The sequence below is a fragment of the Pocillopora verrucosa genome, chromosome 6, assembly GCF_036669915.1.
Source record: "Pocillopora verrucosa isolate sample1 chromosome 6, ASM3666991v2, whole genome shotgun sequence".
NCBI lineage: Eukaryota > Metazoa > Cnidaria > Anthozoa > Scleractinia > Pocilloporidae > Pocillopora > Pocillopora verrucosa.
Genome location: NC_089317.1, coordinates 14,742,700 through 14,758,762, shown reverse-complemented (window position 1 = coordinate 14,758,762; position 16,063 = coordinate 14,742,700). Strand labels below are relative to the sequence as shown.

General features: G+C 35.3%; 1 protein-coding gene across 5 annotated transcripts in view; it reads right to left on the bottom strand.

Annotated features, from left to right (window-relative positions):
* The window catches only part of LOC131773557 (phospholipid-transporting ATPase IF), a 29,877-nt gene that overhangs the window by 13,154 nt on the left and 660 nt on the right, over nt 1-16,063 (bottom strand). For all 5 annotated transcript variants that reach the window (XM_066169036.1, XM_059089503.2, XM_059089504.2 and 2 more), the window contains 20 exons: nt 14,175-14,309; nt 13,645-13,734; nt 8,564-8,644; nt 7,754-7,861; nt 6,206-6,334; nt 5,893-5,996; nt 5,010-5,063; nt 4,392-4,456; nt 4,264-4,295; nt 3,825-3,874; nt 3,181-3,319; nt 2,596-2,686; nt 2,153-2,211; nt 1,778-1,834; nt 1,508-1,597; nt 1,215-1,283; nt 923-1,021; nt 514-557; nt 179-247; nt 12-85 (listed from right to left, as the gene is read on the bottom strand). In XM_066169036.1, the coding sequence (XP_066025133.1) occupies nt 12-85; nt 179-247; nt 514-557; nt 923-1,021; nt 1,215-1,283; nt 1,508-1,597; nt 1,778-1,834; nt 2,153-2,211; nt 2,596-2,686; nt 3,181-3,319; nt 3,825-3,874; nt 4,264-4,295; nt 4,392-4,456; nt 5,010-5,063; nt 5,893-5,996; nt 6,206-6,334; nt 7,754-7,861; nt 8,564-8,644; nt 13,645-13,734; nt 14,175-14,309 (1,639 nt within the window). The remainder of the gene's footprint in view (nt 1-11; nt 86-178; nt 248-513; nt 558-922; nt 1,022-1,214; nt 1,284-1,507; nt 1,598-1,777; nt 1,835-2,152; nt 2,212-2,595; nt 2,687-3,180; nt 3,320-3,824; nt 3,875-4,263; nt 4,296-4,391; nt 4,457-5,009; nt 5,064-5,892; nt 5,997-6,205; nt 6,335-7,753; nt 7,862-8,563; nt 8,645-13,644; nt 13,735-14,174; nt 14,310-16,063) is intronic.

Here is a 16,063-nt window from a genome sequence, read left to right as displayed (position 1 = left end):
GGTTCACTTACCTCTCGGTGACTTAACGATAACACTCATTCTTTTTCTTGTTGAATCAAATTCAAGAACATGAAGAAGTGTGTACCTGGAATAAAAAAAAAATACCGCAGATGAAGCTCTTAGATCATTTACGCTTCACTTAACAAATCTCTCTGAACCACAATAAGTTTCATTAAACCTTTCAATCACATCATCAACTTTGACTTCGATATCATCACCGATCTTTCCTCGGTAGGTGACTCCAAATCTGTAAACAAAACAGTACCAATGAAATAGATGAATCAAACAAGCAGCAGCCTGTCACTGACCCCACATATAGTGGGCTTAGGAAAAAAAAGAGAAGAAACTACACAATCCTGCTAGCCTAATGAGGAAGGACAGAGAAGAAACCTATGAAGTGACGGGGAGGGGAGTTTGTGGGTAGGGGGGGTGAGAGGGTGGGCAGAGGGTCAGAGAGCAAGAGGCAGTGTAACAGGGAAGGAAAATGATATAATCAGATTAATAACAGCTCACCTTACAGCTGCTTCCACTAAAGCTTTTTCATCAGGAGATGAAGCCTGCATGAGAAACACAATATTTTTCAAAATCTCAAAAAACAAGCCTTTAAACTTTAAGACACTTGTAAAGGAATACTAATTAAGTTCTAAAAGAGAAAAACTTTGTAAGGGAAAAAAATAGAGCCTTTAGCTGCCAGTTAAGTCACTGGCACTAGACAAATAAAAATTTAAGAGAATGTGACTTTAAGAAAGTAAAAAAACCTGTGACTTGTACACACTTCTCTGCTTTCTACTCAAAGAGTAGAGAATGTCTTTGTTCTTTTTACTAAACTTAGCTTACTTGTACTTGTGCACCTGTACTTGTACTTGTACTTGTACAAATCCATTAAATAAATAAATAAATAATTAGCAATTGTCACAGTTACCTGGTACCGATAATCATAGATAGAATCTTGATTGGTCTCCTTGGAGGCTTGAACAGTATGGCAAAGGGACAGTGCCAAGAAGAACTGCATAACTTCTGACTGGAAATAAAATAATTCAAGCACAAACATGTTATTCTTGGTTACGTAGGTGTCTTGATAGAAGTTAAAAACAAAATAAAATTACCTTAGACAGTCACAAATTCCACTGGACATACAGGTTAGTGGAATCCAAGTTTATTGGATGAATCTTTTTTATTAAAATTATGGAAGTTACAAATAAACTTCAACCTACAGAGACACTTTGAGCAGAAACACAAGCACCATCTGTTTGATCTGCCACAAATAACTGACTGTTTAACTCCTGGAAAAGAAAACACACAAACAAAAATAAAACATTTAACACGATTAAAAAGTATCAATGAAGCTAAATCCCAGGATAAACTGGTTTACATAGTTTAATAATAATAAAAAAACTGAGACACAGATAAGTCTGTACCAAGCTGAAAATTTAAATTTTAAAAAAAACTGTTTTTCAAGCACGATTGACAAAGTTAGCAAAGATTTTCATGTTGCATGATTACTCACCACATATTGGTAACCATTTATAGAACATTCTCTGAACTGCATATCATTTTCAGTAAGTGTTCCTGTCTTGTCAGTAAACACATACTCGATCTAGGAAAATAATGTATACCAATCATTAAATCTCTCTAATTCCTACTGTCTGGAGAAAGCTGTTAACCAAAATCCATAGAATTCACACATAGTTTGACAACCTTGAGAGTTCAGATGGCTTCTTATTTTGAATTATCAGAATAAAAGACAATAACTTAACAAAACTCATCAATTATCTACCTGTCCTAGTTCTTCATTCAGGTCAGATGTATTGGCAATGGCCTGCTCATCTGTTTCCTAAACAGGTAAACAAACAAACAGTTGAACAAACAAGCTTTTGAAAGAAGTTTCCTATCACTCTGATGAAAGCTAACTTAGCAACATAAATCACCAAACTTTATAGTTTCTTTACTAAGTTTCTATGTTGGTGGTTACAGTATCAAGATGCATGTAACATTTCAAAATTACATTCACATAGCTTAAAAATTTGAACTACTAGTTATGCAAGAACATTGCTGACATACATAAACCTGCATAAGAACCTACAATGAATTCAAAACCCTAAATACATGCAACAAATTGACACACAAATTCTTGAAACAATCTTCTTCTCACCTCCAAGTACATTTTAAGATCCCAAGCAAAAAACAATGCCCCAATAAACTTTTGAAGCTCTAGGTGAGAACAAATGGCAACATGTATACAGGCTAAATAAGACATCTCAATCTAACATCAGAAAAATTAACATAAAGATGAAATTATAGTTTATTTAGTTTTGAGCATCTGTGTTTTTGACAGTCTTTGATAAAAATCTGAGGATTACATTGTAGTTAATTAGTTTTTTGATCACTAAATTTAAAATGCAGCTAAACTAAGAATTTACATTCTAATTAATAGATATCCACCACAACTGACAACAATAAGGTGACTACTTATTTTGCCCTTATCTAGATGATCACTTTACAACAGGTACCTTTAGTTAGTTTACTTTTTGTAATCAGCAACATAGTTTACTTTTTGTAATCAGCAACATTAAATGACAAATAATGGAAACTTACCAACTGTAACATACAGTGAGATGGGAATGACGTAATTGTACAGAATAAGAAATACAAGAAATGTATCCAGTACACCATTAGAACCTGTGAACTTAAAGGGAAAGTAAAGAGTTTTCTTGGGGCAGATTTAGGTGGAGGAAATTCCTTTATATTTTTATTTTTTCATTGTATTAACTCAACATAGTATAAAGCTGTGATCCTCACAAGTGTGCTGCATTTTAAGCAATTGCAGAGAAAAAATTTAGGCTGTAATGAGATTTGATTTTGTGCCTCCCAGATATGCTTATTGGGTTCTACTACCAAATGAGCTATGAAGCCATAGCTTGAGAAGCAGGCACATTTTGGAGTGTTCTTCTTTCCCGTGGAGGGCTCTAAAAATAATTTTCAATGCAATAACTTTCATTCCACCTGCAGATGAAAATCAATTAAAGCAATGATTTTCACAGGTGAGCTGTGGGTCAAATTAAATTTACTTCATGATAAAACATTTAGCCTTCATGATACAAACTGAAAAAGCATTGTCAACTGAAAAAATTATTCATCATCAAAAATCATACTAAAAACAAAAAGCACAGATAAACTTACTGTGATTTTAAGTTCTTCTTGATAGATATAGGATGGCTTCCCTGATGGTGTACCTTGTTTCCAGAACATCAGACCAGCACACAGAGCTCCTTGACTCAGCAGCACGATAAGGAAAACAATCAGGAACACATTCATTGTCCTGCAACACACATACAAAAAAAGTCACCTCATTTTTCACAACCATGATAATAAGCTAGATTTATATCAGCTTATGCAGTTCTTACAATGATAAATCTAACTCTGCTTGATATACTTTTTATGGTCTCATCTTGGTGCATGTACTTGGTGAATTTGACCATTGAGAGGGTAAGTTATTAACTGCTGTATTTAGAAAAACAATTAGGTCAACATCTAATCCTAGGGTGAACATGATCACGGCTGGAGTGAAGATAACAATACAGACTCAGGGAAAGAGCACGATACTAATTCAGTCATGGTATCAATATGATAATAAATGTACTTAACAGAACATTAGTGGCTGTAATTGACAGTGTATTGGGTACAGACATTTACATATGTAATTGCTAGGCCCTTAACATACACTTATCACATTACTTTTGTCATAAATGTGTAAATGGTTCTTTAAGTAACTAGAAAACAAAATGATCCATGTTGATGAAAAACTAGGAGAATTTATATTTTACTTCTCTACTGTTGAAAACTTGTGAGCCCCTTGCTGCTGATTGAGGGCCATCTTAAAAGAGAGAGAAATTAATTTTATGGACTAATCATATTTCACTTTGGATTTAATTAAAGAAATCTTTTCATTCAGTAATGATTTCATTAAACAATAATTCTAATAAAGCAATCTATAATACTCAATTTTAAGTAAGTGATTATTATGTTTGTGAGCCATTCCTATCTAAAATATAATTATATCCCAAAATTTCAACATACTGTTACAATGGGCATAGCATAACATATGGTGCATCCTAAGTCAGCCTCTATGTCACTAACAGCAAAATGTCACTCTAAGGATGACCAAAATTAATCATTAAACAAAATTCTTGATAAAATTACAATTTAATAATTGATATTTGTGATCCTAAGGATTATTACCATCGCACATGTCTTGATTCTTACCTTTGTTTCCCTGCCAGTGTAGACAGCAACACCTACAATGGTGCAAATTACATTAGTGACAAAGAGTAGGAAACTCAAAAAGAGACATTTACTATTTGTGATATGACTTAACAATAGTATTCATTTACCAAAAGTGTATGTGGAATTCTTTAACCGAGCTCCTCTCAAAAGCAGATTCTGTGGACCTAAGGCTCTAAAGAAATAATAAGTTATTAATACTAAATGCACTTCAATCTTTTTCCAAAACTTTGTCAATACTATATTTACTGATCATGGACATAACAAATTTATAGAGATTCTAATACATGCTATAAAAGTACCTAACTCTCAGAGAAAGGTCAAAGCCTACCACCAGTATATACAAAATGGCTGGTACCATCCACACCTTGTCAACTAATTTGTAACCAAAAGATTATTTTTTCATCAGTGCTAAATTGTTCAAGGTGTTCATACCTCAACCTTTAACAGCTTATGGAGCAGGTACATGTTATCATACCCATATCACATACATGTAGCATACATCGTTTTAAAAAACACATATAAACTGTACATGTATGCATATGGACCATATGATACTAAGTTGGGTGGATAGATACATGAACATGTAAGTTAACATTTATATTGATTGATCAGTTGACTGTTGTTCAGTACTTCCTCATTGATACAGTCCTGGTTAGCCTGTTTTTACAATCCCTTAATTACAATACACAGTTTAATATTTTCAACACAAATGTGCAAAATCTCACTTGAGTACTGATTCTCCACCCCCTCTGGGTGTCACTACCATTCGACCTGAGAAACTAAATTTCAATTACACTTTTAATTAATAACTAGCATCATGTCTAGAGCAAAATTAATGTATAATATGTACTTGTATGTACATTGCAGTATCTTATTTTAAAGAACACAAAATTATGAAAACTTATACAATAAGGGGGTTTGTCAGTAGCAGTTGCTTCTCCTTTAACCCTTTAGCCCATAGGAGTAGCTGGCATCTAATTTCTCCATGCAGTGTCACCCCTGAATCACACTTTGAGCTCATAAGAATAAAGTAAATGATCACCAACAACAGAAACTTTCGACCATAAATCAAATTCTCCCTCTCAGCAATTTAGGCAATGTATAGAGAACAGTATGGAGAATATGCATACCTATTATTGGGTGTAAAAAGTTGATGATATTTAGTTAATAAATAATAATTAAGCTTATCATTTTTAATATTTCTCATACATGTATTGTTTAAGTTTATCAGAGGTAAATTACTTAATAAATCCTTTCTTTCAATTTATGGAAATGTGCCTGTATCAATTCACTATAACTAACAAATTTCTGGTGTGATCACCAAGGAGCAGATAGTCCTCAGAGTGACTGTAAGCAGTCAGTCCACAACAAGAGCAGAATTAAACATGAAAAGTTGAAAATTTGTTGCATCTAAAATTTAATGGGAACACAATCCATTTAGAGAGAATCTTGCTCATTTCAAATTGTTGCCAATAACTGTCAATTGTTACCTGTATACCCACATTCTCATACAATGGACAACAATCACATCAAGACCCAAATTGATCAGGATGTGCTCCCCTTTGTTTAACACAACTATATGTATGGTTATAATTCTATTGTCCTCACCTGTACAAATCTTCCTTTGGGTGCTCACATTCCACATGTGAAATCAAACGAGAGAGCTGCTCAGCAGACTGCATTCCTGCTGTATCAGACAATGCATTACGCACCTGCAAAAAAAATACCATTAATATGTGCTAGGTCAGTGTCTTTTTTTAACTGTGGAGCATGGTTTGTCTTCTTCACCTGAACGGTGGAGTTTATATAAGTTTGTTCAAGGCTGTATTTTCAATATCTTGGGTCACTTTTAAATTACAAGTACTAAAAAATACTGCATGCAAAAGTTTATCTTCAATTACTGCATGAGGGCTCCAGTTACCTTGAGATTTGTTTCACCATCAAGATTTGCAGTTGTGATATAACATGTTCCATCTGGGTCATCACAGGACAGCACCACAAGATCACAAGGAATCTCTTCATCATCTAATACCTGAACAATATCACCAACCTACACACACCCATACAAGTAATCAGTAATGTTCATTACTACTACAATAATTATTGTAATGATAAAAGTATAATCACATAAGATGTCAGTTTTAAAAGCTGTCAGGAAAAATTTATTTGATTCCCCACTGATTTAAGAACGAGAGGAACAAGAGGAATAAGACTAATGTACTAGTATTGTTGAACACTTAAAAACTGGATTTTTCTTAATTGTTACATGATATAGAGTACATTACACTTGAGAGAGTACTAATAGTTGCATACATTCTTAACACAGAAATAAGCAGCACCTTAGTTTATCACAATGTGTGTATTGACATTATTTAGAGATCATACCTTGACGAGGGCCCTTAATTTGAAATAAAATCCTATCAATCTAAACATTTTTAAGAGCATCTTTTTCCTTTTTTTTTCCATTATTTTGTTTGGTAAAGATAATAGGGCAAAAAGTATCTTTTTTTCTGTACTAAAATATTATCAGGTTATTCTTGCACACTAAAATTGACTGTTGAATAAAATTCAAGGGAACATAAAAAAAGACAGATTAAATTATGAGCATATCAACAGCTGGAATAAGAAAGCTGTCATTTCTTTTGTCATGAGCATATGACAAAAAGAAATCCGAGTGGCAGGAGAGATCAAATCCAAGTCCTTAACATTTCACTCTTATGCACTATGACCCAGCTACGGACAGCTCTACCAGGAGTTACTTGAGAACATACAACACACATCCTGCATACTGCCAAGATAACAATGTCCACAGGTTCTTTATCTAATTAAGTGCTAGGGGCATCCTTATTAAAGTAACCAGGCAAACATGTAAAGCTAGGCAGGTAGTGACACTACTGTAGTATTCTAGTGCTGGTATCTGCCTTCTAAAGAGAACCTTAAATGCCACTCTCATTATGCATCATTAAATTAGTGAATGATATTGAATAATATATGTCTATAATTTCAATTATAATTCATTATCATGTATCAAAATACATTAGCTATCTATTGTTACAGAAGTTTTCATTTTATTTTTAATTAGGATTTTTCAGGTTTTTATAACTCTGAAATATTAGCATGTTATATTGCTAACTTTAATTTGTACATTGCATGTACCTAGTAATGGTCTACCTTATGGTAGAATTCTCTGTTCCCTAGTGGTAGGGCATAAGAGTGAGGAACATGAAGGTCTGGGTTTCAAGTTGACACTGGAACTCAGATTTTTCCTTTGTCCCACCCATGGGATAAGACAACTAGCATCTCACTTAATTTCATACATGAATTTCCTTATCTGAAACCTAGTAAACCAAATTTAAATTAATTTGACTAACCCATCACAAAATAGTCATTTGTTGCCATTAAAATAGCTCTCTGATCTGCATTTATTGAGGTACTCAGCTTAAGTAACCAGTAAATACATGCACCTCACCTTGACATTTTTGGAAGGGATATCTTCCACCTGTCCTTGCCTGATGACCTTGGCTGGTCTGTTATTAACCTCTCTATCTGCCTTATGACGAAGCCAGTCTTCATAACCCTTAAAGTAAAAACATCAACCATTGGGTACACAATTATAATGTGCCATGAATGCTTTGTCCTTGATAGGAGACCTACTAGGGAATAAGCCCATTTCAATGAAAAAAAGGGTTCAAAATGCTGAAAAACCAGGGCATGAGCTTATGACATGATGATCTATTTTATTGATTTCAGGAGATTGCCATACACATGCATTCTTGAAGCTTCACTTTCTATTTCCTGGAGGAGAATAAGCTATCTGGCAGTAGAAGCAGTGGAAATGGAAAACCTTGGAATTGCCATAAAGGAACACACTATTTGGATATAGGTGATGTCACATATCATGCCCTATGGAGCCAAAAGAGGCCAAAAATAATGACAGTGTTTTCAGCAGACTTTATCAGGATCCAAAGTATTCTTTTTCCTTCATTATTTGCTTCAGAGCCTAGAATATAAAAATGAGTGCACTCAGAACACTCACAAGAAACTCAAAATTCTGGTCTGCTACATTCCATTTTCAGTTGTAGTGGTGAGCAGCTGGTTGTAGTTTTGGACCCTGGCCCTGCCACTACCTTAATACAGTCTACCATTTAGTGCCATTCTACTGTGGCTATGACAGTAGCTTACACTGTCTTTTTTTTTAATCTAAATTATTTTGGGTTTACCCATAAGTGGTACAAGTATGTACCAGCCCTTTGGGCAATAGTTATAGTGTTTTACACACCTGTTTCATGGCAGTGACTGTTATCACAAAGACCAGAGGAAGAATACTGGTCACTGGACTCACAGGGCTGTCAATTAAGAGCTGCAACATCAAAAGAAGGTCATTGTCTGGGACATACTGTTTTTGATGAAAATTTAAGCACATCACGATCTGTGCTGGAAGGCCAGATCTCTACAGTGAACACTACCTCCTAAAGAGGGAGGAAGCTTTCTAAGAAACTGTGGGCTACATCAGAAGGGAGTATAACAAGATCATTTGGTTTCATCAACTGAGTTGATAAATAAATGTCAATTTGCCACTGCAAAGCTGACATTTTAATTGTTGTGGATTGCATGTGTGTTTACATGTATAAAATAGAGCTACCCTGCTGGTAGGAACATGGTATAATAACAAAACAAGAATATATTAATTGAATGAATAAAAAATGTTCATTGATATTCATAGGGATTAAGAGTGCCTTTTTGAGTGAGAAATTTTTGTCCTAGAGTTTGGTGGTTTTGTGAACCACCTTGATGTAAGGAAAGGATGCAGACTGCCACATGTTTCTTAGAATGATTAGGGAGATTAAAGTATGTAGCTGCTGGTTTGGAAGCATCTTTTTTACTTCTTTCTACATCACCAAGGTGCTCTAGGAATTGGCCACCTAGTCTTCTTCAGGTTTTGCCAATGTATACCTTTTTGCAATAAGTGCAAGTCATGATATATATGTCATTGGCAGAAGTGCACTTGAAATTATCAGTAATTTTGATGGCTTGGGTACCAAAAATTTTTAGTCATTATGAATGAAAGGACAAGTTTTGCATCACGCCCATGCATATTTGAAAGTTCTGAGTTGATCATTAGTTAGTAGTGAACATCTTAATTGAAAGTTACCTAAGTTTTGTTACGTTTGCATGAAATAAGTGGATGGTGCAAAAAAATTGGACCAGTTTGGGACAAGACAAGACAAGACAAGACAACTTTATTTTACCAGGGTAGCCCAGTCAGCTGCAAGGCTGGTATCCTTAGGGGCCCTGGGTTCAATAAAAATTACATATAAACATTTACAATAAGATTACAAGGTTAGGTAAAATTTGCTAAAATTTACAAAAGGGGAGAAAAAAAAAAAAATCAGATAAAATGTCTTTTAAGAAGGCGTTTAAAAATTGCTAGAGAACTTGCCTCTTTGATTCTGCTTGGCAGTGAGTTAAAAGCTAAACGCCCTGAATTTTTAAAAGTTCGCCCCCCAAGAACAAGATTTGTTTTATTTGGGTGAATATTTCTCCTCTGCCTAGTGTTGTAATTGTGTACATCATTGTTTACCTTAAAATAGTTTTTTAAGTATATAGGAACGAAATTCCGTAAACATTTATATACTAAAATACATTTGTGTATTTTTCGCAGTGTTTCTAAATCTGGCCAATTTACAATATTTCGGGCTGTCTTTGTACTTTTCTGACAGGTGACGATTTTCGCGGCTCGATTTTGTAATCGTTGCAGACTAGTGATACTGCTCTCGGGTAGTTCACCCCAGGCTGTGTCTGCGTAACTAAAAATTGGTTCAATAATGCATTTGTATACCGCTTGTGCTGCTTGTAAAGTAAGAGTGGAGCGTATTCGTCTGAGGAGACCGAGTCGCTTGGATACTTTCTTGTGAACATCTTCAGCGTGTATTTTCCATTTCAGTTCCTCATCAAGGGTAACGCCCAAGTATGTGAATTTACTGACCATCTCGACATTGGTACCACTTATGGTGATGTAAAAGTTTGCGACGGCTTCCAGCCTTTGTCTCGTCCCGAAAAGAATTCCCTTTGTTTTCTCTTTGTTCGGAATCAGACGATTTATATCCATCCAAGTTACAACCCGCTCTAGGTCTTCTTGAAGGGCCTTCTTTATCTCCTTTGGGTTTGCACCCGAGCAATAGATGACTGTATCATCAGCATACATACTAATGTGCGTGTTTTTGAGACAGCTTGGCAGGTCATTGATGTATATAACGAAAAGTAGTGGTCCCAGCAGGGATCCCTGTGGAACACCATACTCAATGGGGAGGCTTGGTGACAAGTCCTGTCCAAATCGTACTCGTTGTGTACGAGATCCTAGGTAGTTCTGGAATTATGTGAGACTTTTCCCTCTGACACCATAGTGCTCTAACTTCTGTAACAAACAGTTATGGTCAACTAGGTCGAAAGCCTTCTTTAAGTCAATGAAGACGGAGCCAGTCATTTGTTGATTATCCATGTGTTCCAAGATCTGATCAGTGAGATAAGTCACAGCAGTTTCGGTAGAATGTCCTTTTCGGAATCCAGATTGGTACACTGACAGAACTTCGTTTTCTTCAAGAAATTTCACAAGCTGTACTTGGATTGCACGCTCCATAACCTTGGAGACTAGGGGCAACACGGATATAGGCCTATAGTTACTTTCTTCGGTTCTTTTACCGTTCTTGAATATAGGCGTAACTTTCGCTTCTTTAAGTTCAGGTGGAATTTCGCCAGTTGAAATAGTCAGATTAATAATATAAGTAATGGGTTTGGCTATCACAGAAGCTGCATCCTTTAAAAGTCTTGCAGACATTCCATCTAGACCAGTGGCTTTCTTTGATTTAAGTCTCTTCAGTTCATTACAGACAAACATTTCGTTCACTTCTTCCATAGAAAATTTGTTATTTACTCTTGGTGTTAGTGGCTTTATGTAAGTGCTTAGTTGAAATCGTTCACACAGTTTTTCGGCGATGGAAGTGAAGAAGTGATTGAACTTTAATGCAGACAAACTGTCGGTTTTTGGCACACCTGCATTTTTCTTATTTGGCATGATTTCTTTCAGGATTTCCCACATTGTTTTTGGGTCTTGGGTTTCTGTTAAGCGAGAAGAATAATAATCCGATTTTGCTTTCTTCATTTTCTTGCTAACGGTGTTTCGTAAGCGCTTGTATTTGCTCCAGTGCAGTTCTTGATTTGTTTTGATCGCCTTTTTATGATGGTAATCCCTTTCTGTCATTAATTCTTTTATACTTGATGTTAGCCATGGAACTGAAAACCCGCGAACTCTTCGCGTGGCAACAGGCGCATGTTTGTCAGCAACTGTCAAAAAAAGATCTTTGAAAACAATCCAAGCTTCATTTGACGTTGATTCCATTTCGAGAATATCCCATGGGATCTTATTCAAATCGTCGCTAAAGAATACAGGATCATAATTTTTATAATTTCTGCTCTGAATAATTTTAGGCGGAGGGCGCTTGATGTTGTGGAGTTTTCTGACTCCGAAAATAGCACAGTGATCAGAGAAGCCGATTGGAATAACACCGCAGGTGTACAGTTCTGGTCTTGATGTTAGAAATAGGTCAATTAAAGTTCTAGTCTCCTCATTGATTCGAGTGGGCTCAGTGATTGTTTGTTTCAGATGAAAAGATTTTGTTGTTTGCTGAAAATGCTTTGTCGCAGAAGTCGGGTTCAAATAATTCAGGTTGAAGTCTCCAATAAGAACAATTTCACCATCATTTGTCAGAACGTTGTTTAGAATTTCTTCGACCCGGCTAGTAAAAGCCGCTGGGTCAGCATCTGGTGTTTTGTAGATTGCTCCGCATAAAATCTTCTTCGATTTTGGCTGGCATACTTCGAACCAAATTGATTCAAAGTTGTCGTTCTGTGTTTGGATTGCACTTTCGTCAAGCTGACTGTAATTTAGTTGCTCTGCTATGTATACCGCAACGCCTCCACCATTTTCGTCTCTGTCTTTTCGCATAACATTGCAGCCAGGAAGAGTTATTTCCGCGTCGGTGAACAAGTCATCAAGCCAAGTCTCGTTTATTGTCACGATGTGCGGTTTGTGCTCGTCGCAGAAAAGTCTGAGTTCATCCGTTTTATTGCGTAGGCTGCAAATGTTGAGATGAAATAAGCGAAGACCTTTCATCAAGGATGGCGAGGGCTGTGTTGGTCCAGGATTTAGTGAAAAGTCGTTAGACAGGAGAATTAGGTTTGCAGCTAGTGCCATATTCAATAATTTCATCGCATTGATAAGTTTGACACTTCCCGTTGTTTGCGAACGAGCCTTCTTGCTGACTTGCTTATCGCCAAGTGGTTTCACTGCTTTGATGTTTACTGTGTTCACAGTCTTTGCTGCCGTCAGTTTAGATAATCTTTCATCTCTGGATCGTTTCTGTGGACATTCGGCCAGTTTACAGACTATCAAACTAGCCAAAAGATACACTACAATGGAGCAAACGGCGGAACGTAAACGCAGAGCAGCCGCCATGACCGCCGCTATTAACATCAACCTTTTGGGGATTATTATTTTGGGGATTATTTTGTTCAAAGCACTTTTTAAGTTTTTAGGAATGATAGATTTAACTGCAAGATTGTGAGGGTGGATGGAATTTGATCTGTATTTTCCTTCTGCGATATTTGTTGTGCTGATTGTCATCAATTTGTTTGGTGCAGTGGTGGCCCACTTGAACAACACAAACAGGATAGGCAGGAAGTCAGAGTTGTCACTACATAAACCATGAAGTCTAGAAGCTGAGAAAAAGGAATGGAATTCTTGACATGTTTGCGCATAGACCATTGCCTTGATAGTAACTTGATATATATAAAAGCCAAATAAATGTTGCAAATTTTCCAGATATACTTGAGAGCCGGGTGAAAGGAATTGACTGCACATATAAATCAGTGGCCACTATTTCCTCCCTAGTAGAGGAAGTAGTGCTAATACAGTTGTCAACGTAGTGACATGTCTGTGTTACACAAACATGTAATGTCAAGGACTGTTAGATTGCTAGTTACAGGAGAAAACTGATAAGAGGAAATATCTTATCAAATTATAAACAAAAAAGATTATTAATCCTTTAAATTCAATTAATACAAACATTGTCAAGCTAATAAATTTGATGTACATTTTCTGACCTGCCATAGTTTCTGTTCAAACAGATACAAATTCTATTAACTAAATTGATTTGGATCAAATGGGAAAAGTTACATTAACACACTTTTGTTTCCAGGTTGAAAAGAAAGTTTAGGTGATTGGTATAGGTAATTATATTAAGCAATGAAAAGAATGTATGGTCTCAAGAACATGGTTTGAACAAGAAAGCTATTTATCCTTACCTGAATCACACCAATGCAGAGGAAGTAAAAGTTTGCAATTCTACGGAACTGTTCAAACAAATTCTTTGGGACAAAATTCAATATTGTGTACTGAAAAAAAAAAATTCATTAGGGTCTACGATACACTTGATAACCAAGACAACAGAGGAAAATACCAAGAAAAAACATCCATATTATTGTTATCTATCACTTGAAAAGAGAACTTCCTCAAAATTTATCTGGCTTGTAAGTAGAAGCTTTATAAGACCTATTTAACTGTGCATTACAAAAAATACAACTTGAATATCGTAATTCAACTTTACTAAAATTCAATTTTTTTTAATTAGTTTAACTCTTTAAATACTGTAGAATTAAAAAAATTATGGCTCCTCTTTATGGAGTAGACCAAAGGTGATCCATTCAGGAAAAAGGAAAAAATTGTGCCACCTTTAGGAAGACCATGTTTTGAAAAAAACTGGGGTAGGAAGACTAACATAATTATCATCACTATATTAAACATTGATGTATATGAGCATTTCAATGACACCCACCTTTGATGTAACAATTACATTGTTAGCATATCTCTTCTGCTTGACTTCAACCTCTGTGTCATTGCTAGGATACTTATTAAGTACAAAAACAGTTCGCCACTCATCATCATGTTGCACCCTTCCTGGAAGAAATCCCTTAAAAAAAAGGCATCATGTTTAAGCTCCTAGTAAATGAAGAAAGAGAAAAAAAGAGAAAATTTTGGGCTTGGATATAAAAAAAAAGAAAAGGTGTCCTTTATTTGTTATCTGGTTAGCAAAAAGAAAACTCCAAGTTCCTCATAAGGGGATTGAGGTCCTTTTTTGACACCCCTGATCTCAGCAGAAGGTATATAAATGGTTTGAATAACCCTTGAAGAAAACTGTTACAATCACAACCCCCATCCCTTTCTAACTGGATTTTCAAAACCAGTAAGTACCTCTCCTACCTTCCAGAATGTGTCTATCTAAGGATTATGCAATTATTCTGGAAAGCTAAAAATAATTCCCTATTGAAACTAAAGAGCTAACTCTTTTTGTTCTTGGTTCTTTTTTCTGGTGACAGACTTTTACATGTGCATACAGCTGTATACACATATCAGTTTGAAGACAATAACACAAGTTCCACCCCTGTCATTATGCATATAATTCTCCCATGTCCAAAACTTTCAAATCCAGAAACTACCATCACATCCAACTGTATATCAAATTAGTAATTTACAGCACAATTTGAACTGAGTTGTGAAAACTTCTACTTATGTTAAGCTAACCTTACATCAGATTTGTTCTGAATTGCAAATGAAAAGTACTGTCTAACCTTAATAATAAAGATTATTCAACCTGTCATATAGAATTCACATTTGATGTTCAATTTCATTTTGTTTTCAGTCCATATAATTATTTTTTTTCTGACACTTGTAAGTTAGCATAATAAAAGAAAGTTATTCAGGAATATGTATTCCATGCTAATAACTTTGTTTTTTTAATTTACATGAAAGTAAACTCTATAATTCTGTTCACTCAGCAGCAAGGAGTTAACATTATAAGAGAGCTGTAAAAATACATTTTGAGTCACTATTGTAATTTTTCAGGAGATAAGCATAAGGTATAAAAGTCCATGCTGCAACATACACCCTGTAAATGATGCTTTTTTCAAGAATTACATAAGCTCTACCAACAAATATGTCATTCATCAATAATTTATTGTAGCTGCAAAATTTGCTCCAGATGTTTCCACCTTTTCACGGTAAAAACGAGAGGAATTTTGGTTTAAAAAATAATTTCTTTTGGTCGTGAAAAAGTTATATTTCTCTATGTAAAAAGATAAAGAAATACCAAGCATATAGCTGGTGTTCCAAGAGTTAATTGGAACTCACCACATTCGGCCGATTATTGTGGTCACTTTAATTATTTATTTTTCTGACACATGCATTTGAGCGACCACCGAAAACCATTTTATATCGTCTATATACATGAATGCACTTCAAGGACAACAGCTTAACCTTAAAGAACAACTTCATTATGAACAACGAAAGCGAAACAAACGAATGGCTTTATAAAAAACGAATTTAAAAGTGAATACTCCAGTGTTAAGAGGTAATACGTACACATTGATGTTTCGTGAATTAGGCTCGCATCTAGTGCTTGAAAGAGTAACATTTGTGTGTTCTGATCATGCATTGCTACACGTCTTAAGTTAAAATAACTGATAAATTTTAATCCACAAATAAAAAAAGTTAGCTGGGCCATTAGTTCCTTACAGAAGCAACGACAGTTATGCTCAATTCTTTGGTTTAGCGACGCTCCATTTTTCCCTGAGATAAACCTGAGGGTTATTTTAATGCATACAAATTTCTCTCCCTACCGTAAACAAACACCGACAACACACTATCATCCCTTGATAAGGCAGGAAG